Source organism: Athalia rosae, chromosome 2 (genome assembly GCF_917208135.1).
Source record: "Athalia rosae chromosome 2, iyAthRosa1.1, whole genome shotgun sequence".
NCBI lineage: Eukaryota > Metazoa > Arthropoda > Insecta > Hymenoptera > Athaliidae > Athalia > Athalia rosae.
In genome coordinates, this window is record NC_064027.1 from 11,296,128 (window position 1) to 11,310,703 (window position 14,576).

At 41.9% G+C, this 14,576-nt stretch overlaps 2 protein-coding genes across 2 annotated transcripts; both read left to right on the forward strand.

Moving 5' to 3' along the window:
- The first annotated feature begins 4,873 nt into the window (after positions 1-4,873).
- Positions 4,874-6,999, forward strand: LOC105683136 (splicing factor ESS-2 homolog). The gene is made up of 2 exons (XM_012395509.3): positions 4,874-6,187; positions 6,272-6,999. The coding sequence occupies exons 1-2, from the start codon at positions 5,034-5,036 to the stop codon at positions 6,564-6,566; spliced, it is 1,449 nt and encodes a 482-aa protein (XP_012250932.2). The 5' UTR covers positions 4,874-5,033; the 3' UTR covers positions 6,567-6,999.
- A 459-nt stretch (positions 7,000-7,458) lies between these two features.
- On the forward strand, positions 7,459-9,010 carry LOC125499987. The gene is made up of 4 exons (XM_048650806.1): positions 7,459-7,775; positions 7,861-8,063; positions 8,147-8,519; positions 8,594-9,010. The coding sequence occupies exons 1-4, from the start codon at positions 7,459-7,461 to the stop codon at positions 8,958-8,960; spliced, it is 1,260 nt and encodes a 419-aa protein (XP_048506763.1). The 3' UTR covers positions 8,961-9,010.
- Positions 9,011-14,576: the final 5,566 nt, after the last annotated feature.

Genomic DNA, 14,576 nt, shown 5'->3' on the forward strand with positions numbered 1-14,576 from the left:
TGAAAAAAAGAAAGTCATTGATAAAAAAAGGAGATATCCACATTGCGTTTTCCTCCTTTTGTTATCAGTTCAAATTGGTTTCTTTAACTTTGGAACAACAAAAAAATTGACCATAGATAGCGATGGTGGTGTTGCAGAAAGGGTAAAATCAAAGTGACGTCGAATAATTCGAGGCAGCAAAAGGAGCAATGGAACGGGGTGTATAAAAGGAATGAAGTTACACCGAGTTGGTTTCAATAATAAATCTCCCTAATTTTCCGGTGGTAACTTGTTGGTCTGGGATCAAAGGGCGACAAATGAATCGCTCGAATTATATAAAAATGCGTTATACACTTACTCAATCTCCTTGCAGCAGAGCATCGCACACGCCACATACTTTCTCAAGTCTCACGTTCTCTGGAACAGACTATAGCTCCGAGCGTCAAAAAGCAAATCTTCCAAGAGAAATTCTATGTAATGTGGGGTTTTTGGCGGGGTTTTCAGACCACCGTTTCTATATAGTACCGAAGCGGTGGAACGACAATGAATCCGTCATCGCCATCTACTACGGGAGTTACCGCGACTTGCTTTTATAGTTTCCATGCCATCTGAGTAAACCTCAAGTCCGAGTGTACGGCTGTCTGTGTAAACCCGTCGTTCTATACAGGCATGCATGTACGTTGTATATTATACTCTGAAGAATCGTACGTGCTCTGCAGGTTCAGATCTCTCCGGTTTTTAGTCGGTTTGGATCTCGCTGTTGCTGCTGCTGCTGCTGCTGCTGCAGTATAAGCTGAACCGACTGTAACGACGACGAAGACTCCAGTTGCTCTTACCAAGACAGAAGTTCATATCCTGCGGCCCGTGAAGAAACGCGGAATATGGTCGCAATGACAGATTTACAGATTACAGCCAGCAGCTATAGCTACCGCTCTCCACTATATCCATAACGTTTTACCCCGCATTCTGTAGTAACGTTCAATTTATACATACGATTCCTAAAGCGTCGTCGAGTACTCCAAAGTACGAACGATCCCTCGGCGACCGAGGCGAGGGCGTCGCGACGACCGTGCGGCTGAAAGTCCCGAACAGTACGCGTCAAATCGCACCTATAGATATCGTGTTTATACTGCGGTACCACCGCGCCGAACGGCATCGGGTTTTCATTTGAATTTTGGTATGTGTGTACTGAAAAAAAATTTTCTCTTTTTTCCTTTCCTCAGGCCTATACAAATCGAATTGAATTCAATTATGTCATTTTTTATATACGTGGATGTCGCGGGAATATGCGTACAGTTTTTCTGCAGATATGATTATGACATTATGTATTTTTGCTTGCACTTAGCAGATGTAATTGCGAATCCGTTTCTATAGGTATTACAGAGGTATACCGATGATCGTCAAGTGGATGTCAAAGTATACTATACATTAGTTGCGAAATGAACCATATAAGGGTGGAAAATGATCAACGGTTATAGGAAACCGACTGACACCGGATGCCACAGCAGCTGTCCTCGCGAAAATGACTGTTTCGATTCTTCTGTCTTCGCTTTGCGAACGCTGCGAGATAATATCTTATAGTATCGCAGTTTTGTCGAAATTTCATAAATATAATCGGAATGCGGTTATATACGCACATGCGACACGATGTGCGAACTTATCGCTATTAATTTGAGCAAAGTCAGCGAGAATTTTTATGCGGGGATACCGCGAGCGACCGAAAATATACAACTGTAGAATAAGGTAGAAGGAAAAAGTAAAATAAATTGATAATCGTTAACAATTTTGTACCTTTGTTATAACGATAAATTTGGTTAGCCTCTGCTACCGTCGAGTCTCGCATTACACAAACGTTTAATCAAATCGCGGAGTGATTTACGATTGAAAAATTATAAATTTATCAACTAATTGGGGAACATGGAAACGTAGATTGGATTATGTATATAATTTGGTTTCCGATGATAGCTGCTACGGACATGCGTTATTGTTCAGCCGCGCAACGTTAAATTTCAGAAACAAATAAACCGACCGTTATGATCGAGATAATATTCATCTTCAATATTTCCGCGGTCGAGAAAATTGCTACAGATGCGGGATGCTACATACTGTCGTCGTTTGTTCAGAAAATTAAGCAATTCTATAAATTTTTATCGGGTGATAAAACAATAATTGATCGAGATGTTTTTTCATTTATAATACGTGCCAACAAGCGTAAGATTCTATAATTTTCCAAGAAAACTCGTTGCAGCATATTTGATCGTTGCCAAATGATAAATTCAAACGCAATCAGCACGGCGATGATACGAGTGTTGAGTTGAAACTTTCACTGGATTCGTAATTCGGTGAGTCGGTATAAATTTGAAAAGATAAAATGAAAAATAAATTGAAAAAATGAAACAAGATTCCGAGCTGAAGTAAAAAGAAATTGTTGCACCGTATATCGTTGATAGCGGAAAATTATGATTAATATTGAATTTAGAATGGGTTGACAGGTACAAATTGTAAAATATTTATCAGGTTGTTTGGTGGCGAAAAAAATGTTGAAAAAAAGTAAACCTAAGGATAGACATGAGACCGAGATTAAAGGGTGTTTGTATCACATACGTATATGCGGGAGCCTTGGGCTTCCTCTCGATGTTCTCGCCGAGCACCAAAAGAAGCCGGAGCTCGTGGAGACCGAAGACTTCGGTACGGTTCACTTCAGGAAGGAAGATATCCGTCGACGCGGCCGGCGGTAACGTAGCAGCTCTCCATGGCGAAGACAGACGATGTCCGGGAGCACCGAAGTCTCTAGGCAAAAGTTTACCTTACCTCGGTATAAATAAAGTCAATGATCCTCCAGAATTACCTATACAGAAGAAGGTTGACATATATAAGCGTATGTCTCAGGACCTGACATCCCATCAACTTCGACGAGGCTTCGGCGAACGAACGGGTATACTCTTCGCCACATGTTTTCAGAATGATGCACCTTCTTGGAAAAATTAATTCGCGAATCTCTTTGCTCTTCAGGTTTTCTCTGTGATGATTCAAAATGATCATCACATTCAGCGAGAAATCTTGTATTTCATAAGGAAAACCGTTATGCTATAATGGCAATTCGCATATCATTATCAGTGGTAACATTTTGGTAATTGAGATCACCAATGAGATTTACCAAAATAATAGATTGCTGTCATCAAATCAGATAATACCTTTTGCGGGATCAGAGATATTGTTTTGCCGATTCAACAATTTTGTTATTCATCTGGTACCAAGATTTTGTTAGCGGGGCAACCTACTTGCTTCGGTTGTTGCGATATGGTATTTTTCTGAACGTTAATTTCCAATATCTTTATGTTGGGGAGGAAAGGGGAGAAAGATTTTAGAAATTCCGGATGAATATAATGCGGTTTAATTTTTGACATCGGAGGGTCGTGGGGTGGGCGTGTAAATGAAATGTGGAGTAAATCGGGGGCCGTCAGTTTTCCGTTGCGGATGCCCGTCGAGAAGATGTAAAGTTAGTGACTTGGCGTTTGGCCGTTGTCGTCGGCACGGCTTGCCTATCTCGCTGCTGGAATCCCCATATGTCCGTCAACGGGCTTCGCCAACACCTCGAAATCACTTGAGAGCCCGTGGTCCTCCACACTTTGATGCGGTACCCATTTGAGTGTGTATTGCCCGCGTCTTAGGCCTCTAGCCTCTTATTTGCGTTTCCCTCCGCTTTCCTCCGTCGCTCCTCTAGCATTCGGCTCATCCTCTTCTCATCTTCCTCTTTGCTTCTTCTCCTCTCCTCTTCTCCCGCTGCCGCAGCAGCTGGACCAAAATATCGCCGCGCTTATAGTGGCCAAAGCAGGGGCGTCTGATCTACTTGCGATCTAATCGAAATTAACGGGCACACAGATTGCAAAAAATAACTTTCACAATAGTTGTTGAAAATTAACCATAATTTACGATTTCAAGTAGTTTGTATCATGGACCACATGAGAAACCAAAAATGTGACGAATTTCACAGAGATAGAATAAGTCTAATGTACACATATTTGATTTTTGGAGTGGAAATCTATAAGTAAAAAATTCGTGCTACTTGTTCTTGTTTCCGTGTAACAAGAAATAAATTCTTTGAATTCCGTATATTCATGTGTTAACGAATTGTTAAGCTCTTTAATTGAGCAGTGGATAGTCTATAATCATTATTAGTAATTACAAAGGTCCGTTAATTGTAAAAGATATCTAACTCGCATAATTATGAGAATCATATGTAGTGTGATTGATCATAAAAATAGCCGACGAGTTATCGCCGTAATTAATTGTTACGGTCCAATTTGACGAAAGTTTAATGACGTTAAATTTATTTACGATGAATATCACGCCGACAAAACGAAAGTACGAAAAGTGCGATCGAAGCCGAATATATGCAAACACAATTTGAGAGTCACGCATTGTTGCTCGCATGAAGTGAAGAGTGATTTCATATTTCAAATCTCATGCTATATACCGAATAATGTGTATTCGACCGATCTACGTCAATTATAATGGAGATTGAAATGCTAACCCAGTACTGTGTTAAAGACGCCAGTCTTTTCAGACATGCGACAAATTAATCAATTAGACCGTAACCCAGAGTTTCCATTACTCAATAGGTTGATGTTAATCGATACTATAATATTTAATAGACAGAAGATTGACTCGATTTTATAACGATGGCCGATATTTGCCTCTGATAACGTTGACTGATTGTGAGTCAGTACCAATGTTCAGTTAACGTTATCAGTCAACGTTGACGTTGACTGAACATTACGCTGATAACATTCAGGCAACAAAATTCCGCGCGTTCAATTGTAAGCACGGCGCTGACAACGAATGCGCTTGGCGCTGATCATGCGCTGATATAATAAAATAATTGAGCGGAATGTTACTTGATGGCGCTACCGCCTGGTCAACTGTCACAGGAACGTCGTGAGCAATTTTCAACCACATAACCTTACCTAGAATCAGGGTTTTGTGTTGATGTATTCCATAAATTCCTAGTGCTTTTTCAATCATACTGAATTTGATAAGATTTTAATGAAAATATGGGATCTCCGATGGATACCCCGGGTTCTCAAGCCCTGGAAGCAGCGAGAAACATTAAGGATTTAGCTGTTTTCAAGAAACCAATTGGTGTAGCAAAAAGGAGTAAGGGTTTCAAGGGAAAGATCTTGGACGAGGATACTTACATCGCAAAAATGGCTGAGATTATACAGAGAGATTTTTTCCCGGACTTGGAAAAGCTGCATGCCCAGAATGATTATTTGGACGCATTGGAACACAATAACATAAAAAGGATGCGTGAGTTGTATGAAAAGTATAGCTCCGGTAGACCAATCGTAGAGAGACCCGTTAGCCCTGCTACTTTTGAGACACCCTTACGAAGTGGTGAAACAGAGGAATCAGTCCCTACTACACCCAAATCTCCAGAAATAGATGTAACCACCAATGAGGTTGAAACTGACAACAAATTAGGACTCGATGCATATTTATCTTCACATACAAGCGAGGACAATGCTAGTTTTGAAGAAATGATGGTAGATGCAGAAAAAAAACATAGACTGAAGTATTCCTGGCTGTATGACGTTGAAGAAAAATCAAAGGCTTTGGCTATCGAGAGAAATAAAACTGCTGTGATGTCTTTAGAAGGACCTTATGAAAAACCAAAAGAACTCGATGGCTGGAGTTACACCAATAAAAATTATATCATGTATGTACCCGATGGCGTGGAGCTTACTGCTGAGGAAATGATAAACTTGGCCAAACGGAAACAAGAGGTTGTACATGATAACACGAGACTGCGAGCAAATCCCTTCAATGAGCAACAGAATAAAGAAACCATCAATGAGCTAGCAAAAACTCAGTCTAAAGTCAATGATGGAAAGATCGGCGTCGATGGAAAAGAAGTCATTCGAAATCCAACTCCTAGAGTAAATGGTTTCAGTTTTGTTGCCACACCTAGTCCCAGACCTGGTGAATGCGACAGCCCTCTAATGACTTGGGGGCAAATCGAAGGCACCCCTTTCAGATTGGATGGAGGAGATACTCCACTCTTGAGAACCAGCCAAGGTCCAGCTTTTAGAATGGCTGAACCTCCTAAAAGAGAGAAAATCGCACTACAACTAGCAGAAAAAGCTGGCGAGAGGCACAGAGACCGAAAAAGCAAAGCTTTAGAAGCTGCCAGAAGATCATTAGCTAGGTATACCCCATAAGATTTTCGTGAATAACTACTTCACCATTTATATATGTCCAAAAACTAACGAATTGTTAAATATTTTTTCAGTCCATCACCAAGACCGTTATCTGCCATGGATCGTTTGAGCACAATGTCGCCAGCGGCTAGAAGATTAGCAACCCAAAAGCTGCGCCTATCCACAACCCCTACCCCAAGAAGAATTCGACAAGCAAGAACGCCGTCAATAGGTGTAAGGACACCTCATACACCGAGATTCAATACTCCTGGTTCAAAGAGTCAAGAGTCTGACGGAGACCAAGCCCCAATGTCCGAAGGACCTGTGCTTACCGATAATCTGCTTAATCTACCGACTCAAAGGCAGAGAGCTGCTGATTATTTCTAATAAGCTACGATGTAATTATGAAAAGATATTTATAAGTCTGTATAAAGTGTGCAAAAGCTCTGAATATTTAGTTCAGCTTCACCAGGTTGATGATACGTTTCAGAATATTATGTGTGTTTTTTATTATATATTTATCTACAGTTACTCTCATAAGGTCATAGTTTGTAGAAAATTTGAGTATGGTTTAATTAATAATTATATTATTTTCGCGATTATTCTACTTTAAGTTTGCAAAAAGTATCTGATTTTGAATAATAATAGTTTTGTTAGAATTCTATGGGATGATTTCATGAAGTAAGTTGGTAGATACTAAGGTACTGTACATATAGACGGCGAACAGCACAGACACAGCGTTGTTAAAACGATATGGAAATGTCTTCATGCGAAATGGTCTGACCCTTCAGAGTCATAAATAAAAAAAGTTCTTACCGTCCATCTTTTTGTCTTCTTTATTTACTCCTAAATTGAAGTTCGATGTATGCGTTAATCACTGGATTAGCTTCCGTATGCTCTTAGACACTTCCGGTACCAGACCGATCGAAGCTTTGTTACAGCAGACTCGATGAGGTCGCATTTTATGACACGTATTAATATTTTTTTATTACTACAGCGCAAAAATAAAACAAAAATATTTGCTCCATTAAAACCTTGAGTCATTTTTTGACAACAATTGGAACCCCTCTACACTGACACCCGCATAAATGTTTCTTATTTATCAATCCAAAGTCGGAAATAAAACAATATCAGGAGTATCACTGTTAAAAGTTTACGGAATTGCGACACTGTTTTAAAAACGGACGCGAACATCGACGAGGTATAAGTAGGCGTTCGCGAATCAATTGGAAGGAGCATAAGTAATTTTAAGACTAAGCAGAGTACATAGTAATTGAACATGAAGACCTCCCAGAGAATACTTCTGGGTATCACCCTCTTTGCGGTCATTCAATTCACCGCCGGTAATCATCATTCCAACTGCGGTCTAGGTCCCGGAGTTGACGCTTGTGGATGCGGATGTACCGAGACCACTATTAAAGCTGCCAAGCTTATTCGCCCAACAAAACTTGTGGAACCATACGTGATTAACGAAGCTCATATCATCAAGAAATCTCCCCCGAGGCAAGGATGCGGATCTTTGAACCCACCACGACCTCATAGCGGACCTACCGTCATTGACCTTCTGAAACCTTCATGCGGTCCAGTTGCTCCTAAGTAATTGAAATAACGATTAGTTTCTTGGATTTTTTCTCATCGGATTACATCCAAATCATTTATAATGCTTGATTTGCTATTCTAGGTTCCGCCCGATCGGTGATCTGTGCTCAAAATGCTCAAAGACTATCACCGAAGTCGTTCCTGCCTACCCCGGAAAACCACCGTGCAATGTGGAACCACCCAGGCTCTGCGATTGCTCCAGAGACGATTCGTACTACTCAAAACCCTGCAAGCACATCAGCTACGCTTCTACTAACCCAGAATTGAACGCCTTTGAAGACGAATGTGAGGAAATAGAATCAAGCTGATGGAATATTGTCGGAAGTTCAGACGATAACGATTCGTGTATTTAATTATTTAATTTATAGGTATCTCGTTCGACGAACAGGAGAAGATTTACAACGGTCAACCAGCGCCAACAGCTCCCGCTGATCCTGTCTCCTTGTCCTTGGCTTACGGTTTGGCCAGACAAGCGGCTAGAATTGTCCCAGAGTCGAGGTTGGCTTTCGGACAAAAAAGTCTCCCCATTGACGGTCGCATCCGCCAGACGAAAACCGATATTCCCGAAGAAAGGCTTCTCACCGTCGATAGACCTATCGTCGAGTTGAAACAGACATTCGTTCAACCATCCTCTAATGATTACGCTGAGATAATCGCAGAACAAGAGGCTCTCGAACAGAAGAGAATGGAACTCGAAGCCAAAAACTCTCATACCCAATCATCCTCTCTCATCAGCTTTAGGTAATCGCCAAAAGTTCTTTGAATTAATATCAATCAAAACGAATCGGCGTTGTAACGAAATTCTTCATTTTCAGCGACATTGGATACGCACCGGTATCGCCATCCGCGCAAAACTTCGTCAGCAAGATAGTCAGCTCCCACCCAGACATGGGGACGATTGACGATTCTGCTTGCGGCCCAGTTGGACCCACCATTCCGGGTTACCGCAGCGGAAACGTAATCATTCGTTCAGAGTCCTCTCGGAATAACAATGACGATGATTTGTCTGGTGAGGGTAGTTGGGAGTTTGACTTCGACGAAGTCCAGGATGAAGGCTCGAGTTCCGAGGAATCGGATGGATCCTACGACGGCAGTAGATTTCTTGCAAGGCTGAGGGCGTCGGCACGTGCCCAGAACAAACGTAGACATCCCAGTGGGTGCGGATGCGGTTGCGGTCATTAATTGGAACCCAATTGTTTATTGATCTTTCTGAATTTTGAAATTCTACCTCGAACAAAACATTGTAGCTAGTCTCTTCCCTTGTATGTATCATGTCCCCCCAACCCTGACAAATAAATGAACAATATCTCATTACTTAATCCTGAGCTTTATTCGAATATTCTTCCATAGATATATTATCTATGATTCTTCTAAGTTTTAAGTACACGATTTTGAGGATCAGCGAACTTTGGAAATAGTTTTCTTCCTGTCGATTTGAAATACCGAGATCTGCGTTTCGATAAGGAATAACAGCGTTACGCTTTACGATAGTCATGATAATTTAATGTACTCAACCTGCAATAAAAGTTTCAAATTACTCGGAGATTGAATTCGTTCGGAATATTTTCTTTTTAAACATTCTTTACGTAAAATAATATGCTTGAGTACGACAATCTATAGAGACTTTCGGCATTTTAATAGTCGGGGGAATCTCAAAGTGGAGATCGACGAGTGATAACACTACATACGGAGGTGTAAAAGTGTGAATAGCTGATGCAGACATAGGTATTTTTGGAACTAAAAAGCTTCTTACTATAATAGGTACATTTACTACTTCCGAGTGTATGACGCGCTGTCGACAGTCCATAAGTTTCTCCTCCAGGAAAAAAGACTGAAGGAGTTTGGGCGCCCATGTGCGTCTACCATCTGGCTTACCGTGCTGATCGTATGTATCCAACACAGCACAGGGGAACGGTTACGAGCTGACGACAGCCACTCCAAACTCTCTACCATCCGGACAGACACCTATGTGAAACGCCCGTGTTATACCAAAGCAGAACCAACAGCCAACAAATCGCAAGAGTTTGTCCCCTACTCATTCACCCTCGTAAATTTAGGGCCGTAAAAAACCCTGGGAAAAACCTTAACGTTCCTATCAAAAACGACTTTTGAGTCACTTCTTCCGGTCAGATAGGTGCAGAAGAAGGGGAGAACAAAAAAATGATTTTTATCTTATACCTAACTTCTAACATATGTAATTGAAAATTTAATGACGTCAGTGGGGATGAGATTTCAAATTTGGAAACGTAAACATACGTATGTTGCGAAATCGTGACGTCGAGGAAATGCAAAACAAAATAGTTGTCTTAAGGAAGAGGAAGAAGATCCGGGAAATTTACAGGTGTTTTGTAAACAAACGCCGACAAACAGGAACTGACCTCGCGTTTTCGGCGTCTATATGTATGCCATGGAACTTTTTTTTATCGGCACTCTCGAATCATTAATTGGTAAGATCATGAGATCGATGGGAACTTGGGCTTTTCTGGCCTTTTTAGGCGTGTTAATCACCATCACTAGGGCTTATCCTGGTTGCGATTACCATCCACCGAGTTGCAGCTGCAATTCGTGTTCGAATCACGAAAGCCCTATTCCTAGTGGGGCAGAGATTGTTACCTATGGAGAGCCCTGCTACTGCAAAACATCCATCCCGTACTCCATTGAGGTATTTGAAAACTTATACTCGTACATTGTTTCATTTCTACAATTTAGAACCGGAGATTTTTCAATATTTTTCATTGACAACACAGGTACCCAAAACTGTCCCTGCGGAATCAGAGGAATCGAGAAAGAGCTACGAATACTCTGTGATAACACCACCCTGTCAGAGTCCTGGACGTTCTCTTACGTTGCCATTGAAGATTCAAACCCCGGTGATCGAAACGAGCTACGATACTCTGCGAGGAAAAAGCTACGGTGTCGCCGTTCAACATCAAGTCCCCTGTCCCAGCGCTAGAAGTTACACCTTCGATTTAGCTATCCAGACGCCAGTTCACGCCCCTAAACCAGTGTAAGAATGAAAAATGAATGATTGAATCAGCTCGAATCTCTTTCGAATATAGATGACCGGAAACGTACATCTCCTGTTTCAGGTACAAACCGTCGATGTCGCTGGAATTTGAACACTACGTGGAACGAGAACATCCCCATTACTCGCCGTTGCCGTTTTCCATTGAAACGCCAGTAGAGCATCGCGAATATGACAGAAAACTCACCGGCTTAACTACCTCAGTTGACAAGGTCTTGGTCCCTGCTTGCGAATGCCCTGACTATGTACCCGATTGCAATGATGTGCAAAGGGAAACGCACCAGCCAACCTATTTACCTTGTTATTAACTTATTCCGTTACGAGGAATTTTTATTCCAACGCATTTCTCTGTAAAAAAATCAAAAAAATCATAAAACAAAGCCGAAAAGGCAATGCGTGCAGCAATATAGTAATTTGCACTAGCAATGGAATTGTGTTGATGAATCTTTCAAACCCAAGTCCCGTTTTATCCTGTGAAATTTATTGAAAATTAGTCCGGCCGTGTGTGCAGTAAGTTTCAGGGACTTTGTCGAATTGATTATGCAGTTCGCTGAACCGTATGCGCCGACCAGCTAGACGGAAGTGCAAAAATTTTGAAACGCCGATGAGATAGCGTATTAATATTATGAAAATGTGTTATCGTTAATGATAACACATAACAAAAACCGTCGTGTTGGTGATTGCGATCACGCCGTGCGTGTTCAATCAGTATTTTCCGATTCAGCAAGGATAATATATGAGGGTTTCTCGATCACCGCTCTTTAGTGAATTCTTGATCTCATCATGGGGATGATCAAGGGGACATTATTTTCAACGTGCACCACATTTTTGGTCATCTTTTGGCTGGGTGGTGCACTCGGTGCAGTGATCGATAGCGAACGACCGTTGCTCCAAAAATTGTTGAGTTCAAGTCTGAATAACCATCCGATATCATCCTCGTTACCAATCAGCTGCGATTGTAACCCGAAGCAATCTAATAGTCACCCTAATTCTTGGAGCCAAAGAGACCAGCTGTTGCACCAGGCGACGATCTTACTCGATCAGTTGTCGTCTGTAAAGCCTGATTGCTTGGCAAATATCCCAAGGATTATCGCAGCTTCAGCTTACGAAACGCCGAATGAAGAAGTTGGAAATCTGGAAACAATCCTGCTGAAGAATTTAATCAACCGACTGGAGTCACTGAATAAAAATGACGCAGCGACGACTAGTTCCACCCCCAATTTACCGGCCATTTCTGAATCTACGTACAACTCAATCGTCAATAAATATCTTGAACTCAAACACAAGGTTACCGATTGCCTGGCTCCAAACGACGCAGAGATCGTACAATCGGCATTGGATGACCTTCACAAGACTTTTATAAAGATCATCACTGGCCAACTTCGGAATACTGAACTACCAAATTTGTGTAGCAAGACGCTTGCCCTGGATAATCAACTGAAGTCTCGTGATCCACCGACGAGCGTTAGCCAAGCAGCCGACGATTTTATTCAATCTTTGAGCGCAGCTTTGACTGGACAGAATCAGGTGACGGTATTAGCCATTTGCAATTGTCTGAATGACTTGGAAACATCGGTAGCGACGGTCGTTCAAAACGACGATTCCAAGAAACTCCAGTGTCTTCTTTCCAATTTGCTAGAATCTGTTATTAACGTTGTTGTCTCTGGAGGAGACGTTGGTAGCAACGTTATCGAGGTTGTCCAACGTTACGTTCTTAGTATCAAACGAGCTCTTCAAGATGACGCCGATAAAAGATCCAGTAATATTTACAATTCCGTGTTGGAGTTCGAAGATCAATTATACAAGGCATTGATCGACGCTGATCCCGGCGAGATCATTGTGACAACTCCTTTGCTACCAGGCACTTCTGATCCTCAAACTGAGGATGATTATCTCGAGGAAATTGGAGAATTGTCAAACATCGTATTTGGAAATCGTACCAATTTGATTGGATCAGCGGTGAAAATTCTACTGGCGATCAAAGAACCGCAAAATCAATCACCGGATGATAATACCTCCGATCCAACATCCAGCGAATCTACGATGGAAAATTTGAAAAAAGTTAACGATCTCTTAAAAACCGTCAACACTCATCAAACGGATCCAATCCACGTACTTGAAATGCTCGTCAAGTTATTGAGTACTTTGCCCGAGAAAGATATCACTAAAGTTTTGGACGCTATAGATCCTGCAACATCTGCTAACCGTGAGGGTGAGAAACTATTCTACAACACGGCGCCCGTGATCGTCGACGGCGAACTTTTCATGATCAGAGAGGAACTCGTTCAGGAAATCGATGATTCTGGAAATGTTGTAGACATTCTTCGAACTGGAACTTACAACCTTTTCGATCCTACGAGGAACGTTTCATCTTCTGGAACTTACACGGTTCGAAACGGAACAGTTCAGACTGATCCGAATGGGGATATTCACGTTCGTAACACGGGTGACTATGATTTTAATTCGCCCAACAACGGTGGCAGCTCTTTGAGCACAACACCAGTTAAGAGGCAAGGCCAATTCGCGATCGAGAACAAAATCGTTACTACGGTTGATGAATACGGAAATCGTCGGGTCACTGAAAACGGAACATACTCGTTGATGGACCCCGACGCGGTAAAGAGTCAGTCGGGAAATTTCATCGTCGAAAACACCATTTCGAAAACAGAAGATGATGGGACTTTGGTCGTCGTGAAATCTGGAGTTCTGCGAGGCAAAAAATCCAATCGCACATCCTCTGATGAAGAATCCACTCTTCCAGATGGGAGCGGATATTTCTTATTCAATGATCATCTTTACGAGAATCCCAGTAGCGATGGAATATTCGGCACTGGAATATACAACCTCAAAAATCCCAGGACGAATAGATTTCAGTCGGGAACATACATTATCTACAACGCATCCAGCACGAATAATCCCGATGGATCGATCGACTCGGTAACGTCTGGTCTGATCTACACCGACGGTCTCGGAAATGATTCGAATTTCGATAACTCTGATCCTGTTTTGATCGTCACGAATGGGGCGGAGTTTATTTTCGAAGATCATCAAGAATGGGTTACAGACGAATACGGAAATTCCAACCCCATTTGTACGGGAAGATTCATCCAAAACGATCAGATAAGTCAACTAACAACGATTGGAAATTATGTAGTTCAGAATTTCGTTAGGGAAACTAATCTCGATGGCTCTGAGGACCTCCGAAAGTTCGGCAGCTTTTCTGATATCGTCTATGTGCTTCCAAGTGGCGGAACGTCCTCGAATTCGACTGATCCTGGGCATAATCAGAAACCATCTACGAGTACGAAACCATCTACGGAACATTCGTCACTGACGAAAGACTCTATCGAAGCACTTGTTAACAGCCTTAATCCGTTGAAGTCAGCTTCTCCTAAACCCAGTAAAAAGAGTTTTGACGTCACAGATATTCTCGGTAATGGCACATCGTTCATCACCGAAGCGACGGCAGCAGATGACCCGTCTGACAACTTACTTTCGACTAAAGCAGGAAAGTTTCGTTTGTCGGATCCTGAAGCGAAAATTTCTTGGTCCGGAAGTTTCGAAATCGACAATTACTCGATCGAGCAGCAAGATTCGGGCACCTTAGAAGTGACAAGTTCGGGAACATTGATCGTAGATCAGCTCAAAGAAATGGAACAAATCAATCCGACCACCACAGGCGAAGCAAACTTTTTCATCAAACAATTGATCGTCACAGAAGTAGACGAAGAAACCGGGACCTCCAAAACCATTGATCGAGGTACCTATTCTCT